The sequence below is a fragment of the Ranitomeya variabilis genome, chromosome 8 (assembly GCF_051348905.1).
Source record: "Ranitomeya variabilis isolate aRanVar5 chromosome 8, aRanVar5.hap1, whole genome shotgun sequence".
NCBI classification, from domain to species: Eukaryota; Metazoa; Chordata; class Amphibia; order Anura; family Dendrobatidae; genus Ranitomeya; species Ranitomeya variabilis.
Genome location: NC_135239.1, coordinates 70,791,882 through 70,811,845, shown reverse-complemented (window position 1 = coordinate 70,811,845; position 19,964 = coordinate 70,791,882). Strand labels below are relative to the sequence as shown.

Below are 19,964 nucleotides of genomic sequence, written 5' to 3'. Positions count from 1 at the left end.
GGGGAGATGCTGAGGGCCCTGGGCTGGGACGAGGGGGTGACCCGGCGGTGCAAGGCAGGAGCCATTTATATCCCGATGGTGGGCCTCAAGAAAATGTCAGAGGTGCGCAGCAGGAGTGGAGACTCCGCTGCACACATTGATGGGCTTCATTGAGCTGAGACGTAAATCTGCACATACGCAGACACCATTTTCCTGAAGCCCACCGCCAGGAGATCAATGTGTGCACTGGGGACTCCGCTTCAGCTTTGCACAACATTTTCCTGAAGCCCATCGCTGGGACACTCCCTCATCCCAGCCCGGAGACCATAGTATTGCCCAACTCCTGTAGCGACGACCCTGCCTCTTATGACCCCGTTCCACTGCTGCCACACCTCCGATAAGCTACATTCAGACTAAGAATCAAAGAATCACCCCCATTTTCCTCCCAAATTTGGGGGAAATAAGTGCATCTTGTAGTCCTAAAAATAAGGTATATGCCTTAGGGAAAAAAAACAAAAACAAAAAACTTTCAACCGTATCATGGGTCAATGAGATGGTCCCCCAACACTGCCATCTGAAGATGCCATATCTACCATTGTGCCACATTCTTCCTGGGGATAACTTGGGGACCGTCTGGACAGATCACTTAATACGGACAAGGCCTGCAGCATAATCGCTTTTCTGCTGGGTGGACACTGTGTTCCCGAGGTGTGCTGAATACATGCATAGCTGTCTAAGGGTGCTTTCACATTGTGTTTAGAAAGACTCTCGGTGGGCCTGTTGGGGAATACTTCCCCCCATCACCCCTCCGCACAAAAAGGGATGTCGACGATGCTGACGGGGCCATAGACTGATGCCCATTCTTTTCCAGGGGAGATAAGGGAGCCACGTAGCTTAGCCACACTTTTTTTGGAGCTCCTCTTACCATGGCCAGATATATTCCCTTCTCAGCCATTAAAGGCATGAAATTAAATTTTTCTTAATGTGTAACTTATTTAAAATACATAACTTTTGAGTTATATTAAACACTTGTCTGTCCTGTTATCTTGAAAGAAGAGTACAGAAGATGTTTTTTCCTGCCACTAATAGTTCCGCAGCGTATCCATAAAAAAATGGCTACATGTGGGTATGGCAGCGGGTTTCACCAGTTACTTACATCTGATGACCTCGGGCTCGGACTGGCCCACCGGAGAACCCGAGGAGTGTGTGTGTAAGAGTGAGAGTGTGTGTAAGAGTGAGAGTGTGTGTAAGAGTGAGAGTGTGTGTAAGAGTGAGAGTGTGTGTAAGAGTGAGAGTGTGTGTAAGAGTGAGAGTGTGTGTAAGAGTGAGAGTGTGTGTAAGAGTGAGAGTGTGTGTAAGAGTGAGAGTGTGTGTAAGAGTGAGAGTGTGTGTAAGAGTGAGAGTGTGTGTAAGAGTGAGAGTGTGTGTAAGAGTGAGAGTGTGTGTAAGAGTGAGAGTGTGTGTAAGAGTGAGAGTGTGTGTAAGAGTGAGAGTGTGTGTAAGAGTGAGAGTGTGTGTAAGAGTGAGAGTGTGTGTAAGAGTGAGAGTGTGTGTAAGAGTGAGAGTGTGTGTAAGAGTGAGAGTGTGTGTAAGAGTGAGAGTGTGTGTAAGAGTGAGAGTGTGTGTAAGAGTGAGAGTGTGTGTAAGAGTGAGAGTGTGTGTAAGAGTGAGAGTGTGTGTAAGGGCTACATGTGGGTATGGCAGGGGGTTTCACCAGTTACTTACATCTGATGACCCCGGGCTCGGACTGGCCCACCGGAGAACCAGAGGAGTGTGTGTGAGAGTGTGAGAGAGAGTGTGTGTAAGTGTGTGTGAGAGTGTGTGTAAGTGTGTGTGAGAGTGTGTGTAAGTGTGTGTGAGAGTGTGTGTAAGTGTGTGTGAGAGTGTGTGTAAGTGTGTGTGAGAGTGTGTGTAAGTGTGTGTGAGAGTGTGTGTAAGTGTGTGTGAGAGTGTGTGTAAGTGTGTGTGAGAGTGTGTGTAAGTGTGTGTGAGAGTGTGTGTAAGTGTGTGTGAGAGTGTGTGTAAGTGTGTGTGAGAGTGTGTGTAAGTGTGTGTGAGAGTGTGTGTAAGTGTGTGTGAGAGTGTGTGTAAGTGTGTGTGAGAGTGTGTGTAAGTGTGTGTGAGAGTGTGTGTAAGTGTGTGTGAGAGTGTGTGTAAGTGTGTGTGAGAGTGTGTGTAAGTGTGAGTGAGAGTGTGTGTAAGTGTGTGTGAGAGTGTGTGTAAGTGTGAGTGAGAGTGTGTGTAAGTGTGAGTGAGAGTGTGTGTAAGTGTGAGTGAGAGTGTGTGTAAGTGTGAGAGTGTGTGTAAGTGTGAGAGTGTGTGTAAGTGTGAGTGTGTGTAAGTGTGAGAGTGTGTGTAAGTGTGAGAGTGTGTGTAAGTGTGTGTGTGTGTAAGTGTGTGTGTGTGTAAGTGTGAGAGTGTGTGTAAGTGTGAGAGTGTGTGTAAGTGTGAGAGTGTGTGTAAGTGTGTGTGTGTGTAAGTGTGTGTGTGTGTGTAAGTGTGAGTGTGTGTAAGTGTGAGAGTGTGTGTAAGTGTGAGAGTGTGTGTAAGTGTGAGAGTGTGTGTAAGTGTGAGTGTGTGTAAGTGTGAGAGTGTGTGTAAGTGTGAGAGTGTGTGTAAGTGTGAGAGTGTGTGTAAGTGTGAGAGTGTGTGTAAGTGTGAGAGTGTGTGTAAGTGTGAGAGTGTGTGTAAGTGTGAGAGTGTGTGTAAGAGTGAGAGTGTGTGTAATGGCTACATGTGGGTATGGCAGGGGGTTTCACCAGTTACTTACATCTGATGACCCCGGGCTCGGACTGGCCCACCGGAGAACCAGAGGAGTGTGTGTGAGAGTGTGAGAGAGAGAGTGTGTGTGTGTAAGAGTGAGAGTGTGTGTAAGAGTGAGAGTGTGTGTAAGAGTGAGAGTGTGTGTAAGAGTGAGAGTGTGTGTAAGAGTGAGAGTGTGTGTAAGAGTGAGAGTGTGTGTAAGAGTGAGTGTGTGTAAGAGTGAGAGTGTGTGTAAGAGTGAGAGTGTGTGTAAGAGTGAGAGTGTGTGTAAGAGTGAGAGTGTGTGTAAGAGTGAGAGTGTGTGTAAGAGTGAGAGTGTGTGTAAGAGTGAGAGTGTGTGTAAGAGTGAGAGTGTGTGTAAGAGTGTGTGTGTGAGAGTGTGTGTGTGAGAGTGTGTAAGTGTGAGTGTGTGTGTAAGTGTGAGTGTGTGTGTAAGTGTGAGAGTGTGTGTAATTGTGAGAGTGTGTAAGTGTGAGAGTGTGTAAGTGTGAGAGTGTGTGTGAGAGTGTGTGTAAGAGTGAGAGTGTGTAAGAGAGAGTGTGTGTAAGTGTGAGAGTGTGTGAGAGTGTAAGTGTGAGAGTGTGTAAGTGTGAGAGTGTGTAAGTGTGTGTAAGTGTGAGAGTGTGTGTAAGTGTGAGAGTGTGTGTAAGTGTGAGAGTGTGTGTAAGTGTGAGAGTGTGTGTAAGTGTGAGAGTGTGTGTAAGTGTGAGAGTGTGTGTAAGTGTGAGAGTGTGTAAGTGTGAGAGTGTGTAAGTGTGAGAGTGTGTAAGTGTGAGTGTGTGTAAGTGTGAGAGTGATGAGCTGCTGCTGCGGTGAGCTGTGTGTGGTGAAGGACAATGATATTGGTGGGGGGAGACAATGATGGTGGTGGAGACAATGATGGAGGTGATAGGCAATGATGGAGGTGATGGGCAATTATGGAAGTGAGGGGCAATGATGGTGGGGGAAACAATGATGGAGGCGATGGGCAATCATGATGAGGGAGGGAATGATGGAGGTGATGGGCAATGAGGGTGAGGGGAGGCAATGATGGTGGGGGAGGCAATGATGGAGGTGATGGGCAATGGTGGGAGGCAAAGATGGAGGTGATGAAATGGCCAATGGTGGTGGGAGGCAATGATGGAGGTGATGGGCAATGATGGTGGTCGGGGAGAGGCAATGATGGAGGTGATGGGCAATGGTGGTGGTGGTGGGAGGCAGTGATGGAGGTGATGAAATGGGCAATGATGGTGGTGGGAGGAGGCAATGATGGAAGTGATGGGCAATGATGGTGGTGAGGGGAGGCAATGATGGAGGTGATGAATTGGACAATGATGGTGGGGAGGAGGCAATGATGCAGGTGGTGGAATGGGCAGTGATGGAGGTGGTTGGGGAGAATGATAGGGGTGGTGGGGGAGAAGGCAATGATGGAGGTGGTGATGAGGACAATGATGTGGGTGGAGAGGGGCTGCATTAAACTTTATGAGGGGGCTACATTATATTCTGTGGGGGACTGCATTATATTATGGGGGGCTACATCATACTATGTGAGGGGGCTACAGTATACTCTATGGGGGGCTGCATTCTCACAGCTGAATATATTATACTCTATGAGGGTGCTGCATTATATTCTATGGTAGGGACTGCGTTATACCTGAGGGGGTTGCATTATATTTTGTGGGGTGCTGCATTATATTCTATGAGAGGGGACTGAGTTATATTTTATGAGTGGGCTAAATTATATTGTGAGGGGGCTACCCCAACCCTTGCTACATAATTAAGAAGTGAACTACCTTATATTATACCCTGATATTAGCGCTTTTTACCGCACAATTGGAGGTCTTGTATCTATTTCTATGTAGCTACATAGTGGGTCCCAAGAATGATTTTCTCTGGTGGGCCCAAGGTGCTCCAGTCTGACGCTGGATGACCGCATTCACTACGTTGTACTGGATGCATTTATGGATTTTTCATGTGAAATCAATGCTGAAAATCCACAACAAATACCCTAAATTTCAATGTGGCCTTAAAGACCTAGAATAATTCACATACCAGTCCGTATGCCATGCTTCTCTCGTGCTCCTGTGTTATATCCGCAACATAAGCAAATACCACAGAAAAGGTAACGGCGAATACACCAGATACTGAAATTACTGCAAAGTACCACCTAAAAAAACACAGAAAAAAACAATTATAACGTTCCATAAATGCTTATATACAGACAGAAGGACAGATGCACATAACACTCACTACATACCAGGGACTGATCTTCATTAGCGGTATTGGAGCACATGTGAAAAACACAGTTAGCAGCAAGAAAGACTTCCTTCCCCAAACATCAGAGAGCGCCCCTATCAAAGGTGCACTGAGAAAGGACAATAAACCCTGAAAGAAAAAGAGGAAAGACATTAAGGACTCTTGCACATACAGGCGAATTTGAAAAAAAAAAAAAAAACCTATCCCAATCTCATCCAGGGGTGTGGGGCAATTTTTTTCTCAGGACCATTTACAGTTCTCTATGCTACAGAATTGTAATGTATCCAAAAGAATCGGATGCCATCCGTGTGGGATGCAATTTTGTTTTCTCGTACTGTACAGATGTCGGAATGAAATCGTTGTAAGCTGCAATTTTTTTTCTCATGCTAAATACAGCTGAGAAAAAAAATAAAGTATGCAGGTCTGCACGGCCTCACAGAATAACATTGGTCTGAGTGCAATCCGATTTTTTTTATCCAATTTATACACCAGTGTGAAGGACCCTAATAGTTAATTTTCGGTGCATTTGATCGTTGGTGTGCTGCTCAATTTTATATCAGGCAGCACACAGATCCCCTGAATATGTCCTATTCGGACCCTCAGCATCGGATCAGGATAGGACATGCGGAGTTTCACGGATCTCATTCTCGGATCCATCATTTTCACAGATGTGTTAGTGGAACTCTATGGTCAGAGTGCTGAACGTTAAAAAAAAACAAAGATAAACCTTCCAGAAATCATCATAAAACCAGACAATTCAAACCATAGCTCAGGATGTAAACTAACAGAATGCAATCCTGTTCTTGGTGCTAGATAAATAGCCAACAAATGGAGCCATATTATATTAGTTAGGATTTATCAGCTATGACTAATATATAGCTAATTCTGGAGAAGCTTTTCAAGGAATCACAATCCACCTGGAAATATTATTGCCCAATTTTAAGTTTATTCATTATTGAACAAGCAGAAATTGACAGAACAGGGATCACAAGTGCCACAGGTAAGTTCACGTTACCTTTACTCCCTGGATGAGTCCATTCATAAGAAACGTGTGCTTTGGGAAGGTCTCGTGTAAAACCTGTACAAGTAACAGATAAATCGTGTAAATGTAAAAAGACAACCATGCACACATCACATTGTGATCATTAATAGAGGAAGAGATGGTGATTCATCTTGTGGTTTGTGAGCGTTTGCGCTATTTACCACGGAAAGTCATCATCTGCACAGGTTATGACATATACACTGATGGGGAAATAACGTTGTCCTGTACAGAGACTCCAAATTTACACTGCTCAAAAAAATAAAGGAAACCCTAAAATACCACATCCTAGATATCCCTGAATTAAATATTCCAGTTGCAAATCTCTTCTCATTACATAATGGAAAGCGTTAAGAACAATAAAATATAAAAATGATCAATGTAAATCAAAGTTAATATCCCATGGAGGTCTGGATTTGGAATGATGCTCAAAATAAAAGTGAAAAATCAAATCACAGGCTGATCTAACTTCAGTGGAAATTCCTCAAGACAAGGAAATGATGTATGTGGCCTCCACGTGCCTGTATGACATTCCCACAACACCTGGGCATGGTCCTGATGAGGCGGCAGATGGTCTCCTAAGGGATATCCTCCCAGACCTGGACTAAAGCATCCGCCAACTCGTGGACAGTCTGTGGTGCAACGTGACGTTGGTGGATGGAGCGAGACATGATGTCCCAGATGCGCTCAATCGGATTCAGGTCTGGGGGAACGGACAGGCCAGTCCATAGCTTCAATGACTTCATCATGCAGGAACTGCTGACACAGTTAAGCCATATGAGGCCTGGCATTGTCCTGCATTAGGAGGAACCCAGGGCCAACCACACCAGCATATGGTCTCACCAAGGATCTGAGGATCTCATCTCGGTACCTAATGGCAGTAAGGCTACCTCTGGTGAGAACATGGAGGGCTGTGTGGCCCTCCAAAGAAATACCACCCCACACCATTACTGACCCACTGCCAAAATGGTCATGCTGAAGGATGTTGCAGGAAGCGGAACGCTCTCTACGGCATCTCCAGACTCTGTCACATCTGCTCAGTGTGAACTTGCTCTCATCCCTAAAGAAAACAGGGCGCCAATGTCAAATCTTCCAATTTTGGTGTTCTCTGGTAAATGCCAATAGACCTGCAAGGTGTTGGGCTGTAAGAACACCAGGTGAATATTGTCTGTATCTGTGCATATTAGGTCTCACCTTGTATAGGCATGTATTAATGGATTGTCTGGCTTGCATATAAGTTTGTCTGCTCTCCATTCAGTCACTTTGCTACAGACAAACCCTGACTTTTACCAGATTCATCTATGTGATTTATGCCCTGAAATACCAACCAAGAACACTTTTCCGGGGTCAAAAGACTGACATCAGCAGTTACATGACATACTGGCTCTGTTTCCTTCTATACATCTGCTGAAGGGTTACATATAGGAGTTCAGGGTCAGCCGACGTACAAATGGGGGCGCCATCTCTCGCATCGGAAATTGGTAGGTGTACACAGCAGAGGTTGTACATAGGGCCAGCCACCTTCCTTTGATCTGTCTTTTACTGCCTGTACAAGATGACACTTGAATATAAACAGTAGCTGCTGTAAATTATACTACTGTAATAGACAGGAGGCAGAAGGAAATATAAAAATTATATATATATATATATATATATATATATATTTGTCTAAGGGGTACTTCCGTCTTTCTTTCATCAACTTACGTCACGGAAATCCTGCGTCGCTGATTGGTCTCGCCAGCTGCCTGTCATGACTGCCGCAACCAATCAGCGACGGCCACAGTCCGATTAGTCCCTCCCTACTCCCCTGCAGTCCGTGCCCGGCGCCCACATACTCCCCTCGTGACCGCAAACACGGGGTTAATGCCAGCGGTAACGGACCGCATTATGCCGCGGGTAACACACTCCGTTATCGCTGCTATTAACCCTGTGTGCCTATGCAGCATCAATAGTAAAAAGATGTAATGTTAAAAATAATAATAAAAAAAACCCCTGCTATTCTCACCCTCCGTAGTCCGCCCAGGTGCGCTTGGCTGCCGCCATCTTCCGTTCCCAGAGATGCATTGCAAAATTACCAAGAACACTTAGCGGTCTCGCAAGACCGCTAAGTCATGTGGGTAATTTCGCAATACATCCTGGGAACGGAAGATGGCGGCAGCCAAGCGCGCGCATCGCCAGAGCTTCGTTGGATCCCGGCAGGTGAGTATAACTATTTTTTATTTAAATTATTTTTTTAAACAGGGATATGGTGCCCACACTGCTGTATACTACGTGGGCTGTGTTATATACTGCGTGGCTGCTATATACTACGTGGCCAGTGTTAGATACTATGTGGGCTGTGTTTTGTACTGCGTGGGCTGTGCTATAAATTACATGGCCAGTGTTATATACTACGTTGCCTGTGTTATATACTGCGTGGCTGCTATATACTGCGTGGGCTGTGTTATATAGTACGTGGGCTGTATTAACGCATCGGGTATTCTACAATATGTGTGTGTGTGTGTGTGTGTGTGTGTGTGTGTGTGTGTGTGTGTGTGTGTGTGTGTGTGTGTATGTATATATAGCAGCCACATAGTATATAGCACAGGCCATGTCCTATTTGTATGCTCTATACTACATGGCTCCTATAAACTACGTGGCCTGTGCTATAGACTATGTGGCTACTATATACATACATATTCTTGAATACCCGATGCGTTAGAATCGGGCCACCATCTAGTACTATATATATATATATATATATATATATATATATATATATATATATATATATATATATATATATATATACATATACACACACTCTATATCAGCCTACTTACTGTCCTTTCTAGCCCTTTGAATACGTTCATGTAATTCATAACATATATTGCATGTTGCACTTTTCACTTTACTCTTGGGTAATCATATTTTTATATTACTTAATAAAAGTTAAATTTTATTTACGGGGTATTTGTTAGTAAGCCGTATAGTAGTTCACACCCTTTTCATATATCTTTTTCATGTAAGCCCAATGTCAAATTTTCCACTCTTTGTGTTCTCTGGAAAATGCCAATTGCCCTGCACAGTGTTGGGCTGTAAGCCCAACACCCCCTTGCGGACGTCGGGCCTTGCGGACGTCGGGCCCTCATACCACCCTCATGGAGTCTGTTTCTGACAGGTTGAACAGACAAGGATGTTAGTGGCCTGCTGGAGATCATTTTGCAGGGATCTGGCATTGCTCCTTTTTGCACAAAGGACGAGGTAGCAGTCCTCTTGCTGCCCTCTTATGGCCCCCTCCATATCTCCTGGTGTACTGGCCTGTCTCCTGGCATGTGCACATACTATGGACACTGTGCCAACAAACAGCTCTACCCTTCTTGCCACAACTTGCCTTGACGTGCCATCCGGGATGAGTTGCACTACCTGAGCAAGTTCTTTGGGTTGTAGACACTACCTCATGCTACTGTACCTCCCTTTAGTGATGAGAGCAATGACAAAAGCAAAAGTGACCAACACAGCCAAAAAGGATGAGAAAAGAGAAATGGTCTGTGGTCTCCCCGTGCAGAACCACTCCTTTTATAGGAGTTGTCTTGCTAATTGCCTATCATTTCTACCGGTTATCTGTTCCATCTGCACAACAGCAAGAGAAATTGATTCGCTATCAGTGTTGCTTCATAACTGGACAGGTTGGTTTCACAGAAGTGTGATGGACTTGCAGCTACATTGTGTAGTTTAAGTGTTCCCTTTATTTTTATGAGCAGTGTACAACGTAAAAATGTAATTACTACTGAATGTGGTTGTACGGAATTAGAAAAATATGGTTACCGTAATCCAAAGACCTGTCAGCAGGTTGTGTGTATTATGGCAACTCAGTTTTTTCACAGAGGCCCACTGTGGGTTTTTGGCATGCAGCAATGTTATTCTTATTAGGTACAACCTCTTTTATATCTATACATGAGGGCAATTTATACTGATCTATGTAAGACCCCAAGGGACAGTATTAACGAAACTGTATGAACTGAGAAGGAATGTGCCATACTCTGCTCCTGATCCACAGTAGCAGGAAATAAAGCGACTAGCGAATCCAAAGCCACATCTGACGCAGGCTGGGGTAAGTTGGCTGCAGCAATACACATGATATACTCGCCCAAAATCACATTATACTGATCCAGACAGAAAGAAAAAAGAAAAAAAAAAAAAAAAGATACGTGCAAACCTAAAACATTTAGGAGCCAAATTAAATTGTAGTCTTTAAACGTATACACATGTATAATTTAATACTGGCAAATAAGATGTAAAGAGTAAAGGTCCATGCCCAATAACGGTGTCAATTAAAGAAGGGACATGGTTACACTATCATCCAGGTAACACCTTCGGGGATGGTCACATCCAAATCTGCTCTTCAATGACGGCACACTCAGCTGGTCTTCTAGCAGAAATGACTGGCAAGCAAAACATCTGCTGGAATTTACAGGGAGCGTGATGGCGGGGTTAATGGTAATGGCAACAAGAATGAAAAAAAAAAACTTGTTGTCATTTGCAAATGCTAGGTTGCCATCTGATGCCCTACATTACAAGTGCATGTGACATCTCTCAGTATAAACACAATTTTAAGACATAAAATACTATTGCATTTGAAAAAACTGACCGTCACATCCAAACATAGATCAAGTGTGAACAGGTGCTGAACCTTAGAGTCACCAACTCCTATACAGTCAAGCAAAAAAGGCAGCACACTGCAGCGCTAACACATGAAAAAATGAAACACAGAAATTGAACTGCATTACTGCACTAAAAATATGAAAAATGAGAGCGTTTAGCGCATAAAAAAGGCCAATTTTAGGTGTACCTGGTAGCCACTTTACGGCATCTCTCTTATACCAGGTCCTGCGCTATCCTTCCTCGCTGAGAATAAACGTCTCCATGTGAATGGGCACCTATGAAAACCTCTCATGAGACTAACATTCTCCTTCTCTGTGGAGGGGTACTGGACCTGCTGCAATTAAGACACTTGTGACTAGGAGGCACCTGTTCACACTTGATCTATGTTTGGATGTGACGGTCAGTTTTTTCAAATGTATTGTCTAGCCTTCTGACTGAGCACTCCGCCTCCTAGTCACAAGTGTCTTAATTGCAGCAGGTCCAGTACCCCTCCACAGAGAAGGAGAATGTTAGTCTCATGAGAGGTTTTCATAGGTGCCCATTCACATTGAGACGTTTATTCTCAGCGAGGAAGGATAGCGCAGGACCTGGTATAAGAGAGATGCCGTAAAGTGGCTACCAGGTACACATAAAATTGGCCTTTTTTATGCGCTAAACGCTCTCATTTTTCATATTTTTAGTGCAGTAATGCAGTTCAATTTCTGTGTTTCATTTTTTCATGTGTTAGCGCTGCAGTGTGCTGCCTTTCTTGCTTGACTGTATAGGAGTTGGTGACTCTAAGGTTCAGCACCTGTTCACACTTGATCTATGTTTGGATGTGACGGTCAGTTTTTTCAAATGTATTGTCTAGCCTTCTGAGGCTACGTTCACATTAGCGTTAAGCTAATGTGCGTCGGGTTTGCGTCGGCGACGCAGCGGCGACGCATGCGTCATGCGCCCCCTATACTTAACATGGGGGACGCATGCGTTTTTTTTTGTTGCGTTGTGCCACACATGCGTCTTTTTTGCCGCAAGCGTCGGACCAAGAAAACGCAACAAGTTGCATTTTTCTTGCGTCCGATTTTCGGCAAAAACCGACGCATGCGTCGCAAAACGCAGCGTTTTTGCGTGCGTTTTGCCGCGTTTTTGCGTGCGTTGTGCGTTGCGTCGCCGACGCAGCGGCGCACAACGCTAGTGTGAACGTAGCCTGACTGAGCACTCCGCCTCCTAGTCACAAGTGTCTTAATTGCAGCAGGTCCAGTACCCCTCCACAGAGAAGGAGAATGTTAGTCTCATGAGAGGTTTTCATAGGTGCCCATTCACATGGAGACGTTTATTCTCAGCGAGGAAGGATAGCGCAGGACCTGGTATAAGAGATGCCGTAAAGTGGCTACCAGGTACACATAAAATTGGCCTTTTTTATGCGCTAAACGCTCTCATTTTTCATATTTTTAGTGCAGTAATGCAGTTCAATTTCTGTGTTTCATTTTTTCATGTGTTAGCGCTGCAGTGTGCTGCCTTTTTTGCTTGACTATAAAATACTATTGCGACATACAACACAGTTACTTCCTGACCAGATGCCTTACTGGATAAATTCTTAGCCAATTTCTCCAATATTGGTCAATAATACCCTTGGGTGGCTTAACCCCTGAACCACCAAAAAATATCCAGTGCCAGTAGCTATGTATAATTAGAGAGTCTACAAAATAAACTACAACCCCTATTCAAACAGGCACACTTCATATCTGTTTGTGGACTACAATGGCCAGACAGTCCTCAAGTCTCCCAAAGTGAACCTACAGCCTCAGATGCATATGGGGCTGTAAGATCAGTATATAAATGGACAGCTATTAAAGAGCTGAAATATGCCCGAACCCAGTCTTATCCCTGCCAATCACAGTTCAGGATCCTATGGGCAACAGTTTTGATACATGGTGGCAATTGTACAAAAGTGATAAACAGAACTTACCACCAATGTCGGAGCAGTGAGTAAACCCCAAGCGAAGAATTCAAGGAAGATGACGATGACCGCATGATACACACTGGGAGAGCCGAACCCCTGAGGCTGAAGACAGAATGACAATATTAGAGCTACATTCTCTACAAAGCTAGCTATACGTCAACCACTACGAAGAAAAGTAAGGACATACCGATTCAAGAATATGTGCAAAATGTCACCTGCTGTGTCGGTGGGGGGAAGAATTACATGTGTCTCAGCCACTGCAGACGTGGGAAGTGGCAGCTGGATGTGAAAAGGGAAAGTCTACGATAAGATCCAGCACTTCAGAGAGTATGCATCATGTATGACGATGCATGTAATTGTTTTTTCATAGAAATGGGAAGGACAAAGGTCACCCCTTTATCAATGCTGGGAAAGCACATAGCAGATGTAAGGATGGACCAGCATGCCACAGTCTGGCAGTCACAGGTTGTAGACTACAGAGCTTTGACAATCTAGGATACAATTTTCCTTGAAGCCTCAGTAAGGCTATGTGCACACACTGAGTATCTGCAGCAAAAAACAGAGTATTGGCAGGAAGAGAAAAGCTGGGAAAACAGGTGTTTGATACGTTTTCACTTGTGTTTTTCCCCCATTAATTTTAATACGTGAAACCCACTGAAGGAATTGACATGCTGCAGATGTGAAGGACTGATGGTTCAAATCCTCAAGGAAAAATAAGCAACGCGTGCTTCAGATTTCAGACGACTCATTCACTTTTCTGGTACAGTAAAATGCTTTTTTCCCCACGATAAAAAAGCGCTGAACCAAAAGCGGGGGAAAAAGAAAAAAAAAGTAGAAGTAGTAGTAAAGTTACTTTGTAACCAAGATGTGCAACAAAAATTACACCGATTCAAATGTTGATAAAGAATGAAAAAAAAAAGTACATTAATTTTTCAGAGAAGCTACAAAATGTGGCAATAGGGGAAAAAATGGTATAACAAAAGCACCCACAGTCACCTGTGAAATGGTCAACTGTACCAGTCTTCCCCTTCAGACGTTTTTTATTTGGCATCAAAGGTCACATCCCATCTACAAAGGTGATCTCGGGACCCAAGTAAAAGCAAGACTGTCAGGAAGCACTCAATGATTTAACAAGTGACTATTTTCTTTTCTCATTTAGTACCATTACCTCATTGCAGGACAAATTTTGTTGGATGTAAAAAAAAAAAAAAAAAAATCTCAAAAGAATAGTTCATTTTTATTAATATGCAATTGCAAGCACGACTGTGGGGTTCATGGTGTAGCTAGTTTTGGGTGCAGCTGGAAGAAACACACCGCATCCAACTTGGAAAAAAAAAAAATTAACATACATATCTCGCTATTATGGGAATCTTCGCGTATAACAGATCGGAAAAATAGATTTTTCTTCATGTATTTAGCGTGGAGAAAATATCTGCAAAATTATTTAATTCAAATTACAATTTAAAAAAAGTTATAGCAACTTATAGGCAGCAATCTCCGGTGCGCGTGGCGCACAATGGAGCATTCCATCGGCCTCATGTGCGTGTAGCATTTCTTTGCTTTTGGATTAACTTTCCAATAGATGGTCGTTTTTGGGCAGCACTTTTAAAAAAACAGTACTTTGTGTTATGACCCTTAGCAATCACCTCACACCGATCAAACACCTAACAGGATGATGAGTTCCTAGAACGTTGTGTTGGAGCAGAGACACAAAATAACGACGAATCGCTCAACTCACTCATTTGGACATTTGCTCCGGAACATCTTCATTTGGGTGCAAAGATTGTGAACATAGCTATGTTTTTGACAATAACTATCTGTAACAGTAAGGGATTCAAATCAATTCTCGAAGTAATGGACAAGATGGGAATGACTATTGGATAACAAGCAGAATGTACGTACACACTCGGAACGAGGCTCATTGAAGTTGCTCAGAGCAGTGTTTGTCTGACTCCATTCGAGACGACAGAGCTCACTGCAGAAAAGACCAGTTCTGCAGGAAGTTTTTGAGCTCACGGATGGATCACTCTATGCTCCTGGAATAGCTGATTAATCCTTTTTTGTTCTCACATCGGTGGCCATGATGTCTTCAAAACCAATTGGTCAAGCCTCCAATTGTGCCAAAAACCAATACTCCATTTGCAGCATGATGCCATTTTTTTCTAACTTTCAAGCTTTTTTTTTTTTTTTTAATAATTCTGCTACCGGAGATGGCGACAATCATAGTAATTAAGAGTCTCTTTGGGATTTTTGTTTCAGACAAGTACAACAGCCGCGATCGTGGCCACCGATTTGTTTTCTTTGCCCACTTCACTGCATTTTTACAGTACTTCTTTATACTCTTTGCATGATATAAAAATTTGTAAGCATACTTCAAACATCTGTAAATATATTGTAAAAGAACCCAATCCCAATTTTTTATACTTTTTCCACAAAATCGCAAAAATAGCAGAAAAATCGGGACTAAAAGACACCCTTAAAGGGAACCTGTCACCCCAAAATCGAGGGTGAGCTAAGCCCACCAGCATCAGGGGCTTATCTACAGCATTCTGGAATGCTGTAGATAAGTCTGCGATGTATCCTAAAAGATAAGAAAAAGAGGTTAGATTATACTCACCCAGGGGCGGTGCCGGTCCGGTGCCTCCCATCTTCATCAGATGACGTCCTCTTCTGGTCTTCAACCTGCGGCGCAGGCGTACTTTTGCTCTGCCCTCAACAGGGCAGACAAAATACTGCAGTGCGCAGGGCCTCTCTGACCTTTCCCGGCGCCTGTACACTGCAGTACTTTGCTCTGCCCTCAACGCAGCATGAAGACCAGAAGAGGAAACCATCCTATGAAGATGGGAGGCCCCGGACCGGACCGCGACGCCCACTGGATCGGACCGCCCGCGTGAGTATAATCTAACCACTTTTTCTCATCTTTCAGGATACATCGGGGGCTTATCTACAGCATTACAGAATGCTGTAGATAAGCCCCTGATGCCGATGGGCTTAGCTCACCCTCGATTTTGGGGGTGACAGGTTCCCTTTAATATTGTTTAATTTAACTTCATAGAAAATTAGACACGTTTAGAAATTTAAAAGAAATATATCAATTTTAGGTTCTATCTAAGGTCCCTTATTTATCAAGTAACAGTGACTATAGCGATGTGCTACAATTGTGTTACTCATTACTTGACACATTTATGTGAGAGTTGGACCCTCAGATTATAACTGTAGCCCTGATAGCAAGTTTGAGGCTTTTAAAACACAAAATCTTTTTTGCTCATCTTCTGACCAGTGAGACGGGCTTTGGCACTCTACTAAATTAAATGCACATTTAACATGGAGCCACCCAATCCTGGCGAAAGACATATTAAAACTACCTACTCCCCTTAAGATGTCCTGGTGGTATATAGTACAACGTACAAGCAGCCTTTATATTACAATAAAACGTAAAGTATACACGCCAGAATTTTCACATTTTTTCCCAAATCATTAGCTATCAGTAACATGTACAGTGTATGCATTAAAATACTTACTGATCACTATCTTCTGCCGCTTCCAGAACTTCTCCAGTCCCTTTTCTGCATCATATGACCACAGTTGTGACCAGACGACTCAGTGTGGACCAGAGGTCACTTTTTCAATGTAAGTCTATGAGACTCCGAAAGTATCTTCCATACACTTACATTAAGAAAGCAAATCACCGTCTTCTGTGTGAGCCGGCGAGAAGAGCTGCACTGACATGATGCAGGAATGGACCAGAGCAGTGCAGATAACAGCAACCAGTAAGTAATTTAATGCACATATTACTGATGCCTGGCTAACAAGTGGAAAGATAAAAAAATTAAATGCTGGAATGGTACTCTCAAAGGAAACCTGTCACCAGGTTAGGCAGATATAAGATGCGGCCACCATCTTTCAGGGCTGATATACCGCATTCTATAATGCTGTATATCTGCCCCCAACCCGACCTGGAAGAACTGAAAAATAACTTATCATACTCACCTGTGGGGCGTCACTCTTCTTGGTACAGCGCCACCCATCTTCTTGTGATGCCATCCTCCTTCTTGGTTCGTGTGGATGACGTGTCCCTGCATCATGCACACAGCCTGCTCGGCATTGTGCTCCTGCGCAGGAGAACTTCTCTCCCCTGCTGAGAGCAGAGCAAAGTACTGCAGTGCGCAGGCGCCAGGAACAGTCAGAGAGGCCCAGCGCCTGCGCACTGCAGGACTTTGCTCTGCTCTCAACAGGGCAGAGAAGTACGCCTGTGCATGACCGCAATGCCAGGGAGACTGTGTGGATGATGCAGGGACGCGTCATCCACACGAACTAAGGACATCGGCAATCAAAAATATGGGAGGCGCCGGACCAAGACCAGTGACACCCCTGGCCCCGCAGGTCAGTATAATTAAAGATATTTTTCAGTTCTTCCAAGTTGGGTTGGGGGCAGATATACAGCATTATATAATGCTGTATATCAGCCCTGAAAGGTGGTGGCCGTAACTCGTATCAGCCAAACCTGGTGACAGTTTTTGCATTCAACAATTTTTCCAAAACTCATTCCCCATTCAGGTGATACTTACTGAGCCGCCATCTTTGATGATGATCTTTTTTGCGAGAAGAACACTGCGGTTCACCCTCTTCTTTTTCTTTCCCTGGGTCATTTTCACATAACTAGGGTTCTGGCAACATTCACCTACAAAAATATTGAAGTGAAGTAAACTGATCTTGTTATCTATCCATATGTTGTATCATATAATATAAGTAGACAGGTATGGGCAATATATATCATAAGGGTCACAATAAAAAATATGCTACAGAGTGATAGTAATGTCTGCTAGTGTCCAAAGGTGGAGAGACTCCTATCTCATGGATGATTATATCCAACTATAACAGTTGAGTCACTCTAGAAACATATTTTACTATTTATCTTCTACGAATCAGGACTTACAACCCGTGGTATATTCCAAAGCAGCATTCACAATTCTGTTGGTTGTTATTGAAAGACGTCAGACTCATTATGTTTGTGAACACACAGACCCATAATTGCCCGTTTTCACACAAGTCATATGATTATAGTTCCTACTAACCAGAATAATAGGTGGCAGCAGCGACTCGGCAAAAAGTCCTGGGCTGACAAAGAGCTTTTTCCCACGAACAAAGTTAATTTTAAAGTTGATTTTGATCAATAGCAGGGATAAGCAGACCCAAGGAAGTTTGGTTTGGTCAAACTTGAGAATAAAAAGTTTGGTACGGGTACCTGAACTTGACCCCGAACCCAGACCCCAGATATGTCAAGGGGGAGCCGAATTTTGGTGCTGTAAAAATGGTGGTAGTAAGGGCTAGGGGACTAAAGAATTAAGCAAAATGGGGGTAAGAGCAGAACAACTGCCCTGCAAACAAATGTGGATAAAAAAGGACTTAAAATAACAGAATATAATAAAAGAAAAAATAATCTTGAACCAGGAGGTGGACGTCCAAGTGGAGCAGTTCCTTGCGTGTTTATTTTACGGTACTTTTTAGTAAATAAATGTGGTAAAAAAAACAACCCTATTTTTATAACCAGCCAAGGGAAAGCAGACAACTGTGAGCTAGTCATCTTATGCTGGGAAGGGGCTAAAAACCACGGACCTTCCCAACTTATTAATATATCAACTCAGAGCTTTGCCTTTGCTGATTAAAATTTTTTAGTGCCATCCCTATTTTGAATAATCAGCTAAGGAAAAGAAGACACCTGTGTGCTGATATTAATAGTCTGGGAAGGGCCATGGACATTCCCCGCCTTCAGCCATCCCAGGAATGGTGCATTCATTAGATGTGTCAATTCTGGCGCTTAGGAACGGCTCCTCCTGATTGCCGTGGTGGGGTGGCAATCGGGGTAATGGGATTGCGAGGTTGATGTCAGCTGCATAATGCCCACTGACATTAAGTCCATGGGTTAGTAGTGGACAGGCATCTATCAGATACCCCATTACAATCCCAGTTAGCAAAAAAAAAAAAAAAATCTTAATTTGGAAAAAAAAAACAACCACATTTCTGGGGCAGCTTAAGGCTGGTCTTATTAGGCTTGGAAGGGGCCAATATGCATGGCCCTTTCGGGCCTATTAATATTAGCATCCAGCTGTCTGCTTTCCCTTGGCTGGTTATTAAAAATAAGAGGACCCCATGTTTGTTTTCTTCATTTATTTCTTATTAATCATTTATTAGTAATATATCAATGAAAAAAAACAAAAAAACAGTGGAGCCCCCCCCCCCCTATTTTTAATAACCAGCTAAGGGAAAGCAGACAGCTGGGGGCAGATATTAATAGGCTGGGAATGCCCATGGTTATTGGGCCATTCCCAACCTACAAATATCAGCCTGAAGCCGTCCCAGAAGTGACATGTTTGATGCGCTGATTCTGGTGCTTAGCCTCAGCTCTTCCCGATTGCCCTAGTGCAGAGGCAATCGGGGTAATTGATTTTGGGGTTGATGTCAGCAGCTGGCTTTACTAACCTAGTAGTAAAAATAAATAAAACATAAATAAATAAGACACCCAATGAGTCCTATGGAGTCTCATTGTGAGAAAGTTCTCAGAACATGACTTCATATTTCACTCCTGTTCAGGGTGGATTGATTTAAATCACGCCGATTTAAATCATGATTTAAATCACGATTTAAATCAAAAGATTTTTTTCTATTTAAATCGGATCGATTTAAATCATGATTTTAATCATGATTTAAATCACTGATTTAAATCAAAAGGTTTTTTTTAATATAAATCACGATTAAAATGAGAAGTGAGAGCAGTGCGCATGTGCGCCCATAGTTACACGGACGAAACTAGGGGCAACGATCTAACGCCAGGGTGAGGGGGGGACCCCAAAGTAAGTAAAAATCTTTTTTGTTTTACTATATGGCAATAGGTAGGTGTTTAAAAGCAGCATGTCTTAATTGTATAAACTATTAATAGCCTCCACATTTTGTTCATACTGCCCCTCTAATTCCACACTTCTAGCTTGGTTTCACTTTTGGTTTAGTTTCTTTTTCCATTCAGTTGACATGCCCAAACTTGTTGGATAGTCAGCATCCTACAGAAACCTCTGGAAGAGCATGGCATTGTGAATGTTACACATATACAGCCTTTATTCTACTGAGTTAAACAACTCAGCTTTATCTCATGATGGAAGAACCTTTGGATGGTAAAATATTTTCCTCAAAAAGCAGTTTATTGAAACAAATCCGATTTAAATCAAAAAAATCCGATTTAAATCAAAAAATCCGATTTTTTTTGATTTTTTTAAAAAAACATTGATTTTTATCCACCCTGCTCCTGTTTAACGGCAGGCAGGTATTGAAATTCTGACACTCCTACCTGCCACTGAGTAACCCCATTTA

The 19,964-nt window shown here is 43.2% G+C and overlaps 1 protein-coding gene across 1 annotated transcript in view; it reads right to left on the bottom strand.

Moving 5' to 3' along the window:
• The window catches only part of SLC71A1 (solute carrier family 71 member 1), a 53,920-nt gene that overhangs the window by 21,482 nt on the left and 12,474 nt on the right, over positions 1-19,964 (bottom strand). Inside the window, exons 2-6 of the mRNA XM_077276057.1 lie at positions 17,171-17,283; positions 12,609-12,704; positions 5,993-6,055; positions 4,979-5,106; positions 4,774-4,888 (exon numbers count right to left, since the gene is read on the bottom strand). Coding sequence (XP_077132172.1) covers positions 4,774-4,888; positions 4,979-5,106; positions 5,993-6,055; positions 12,609-12,704; positions 17,171-17,251 — 483 coding nt within the window. The 5' untranslated portion in view covers positions 17,252-17,283. The remainder of the gene's footprint in view (positions 1-4,773; positions 4,889-4,978; positions 5,107-5,992; positions 6,056-12,608; positions 12,705-17,170; positions 17,284-19,964) is intronic.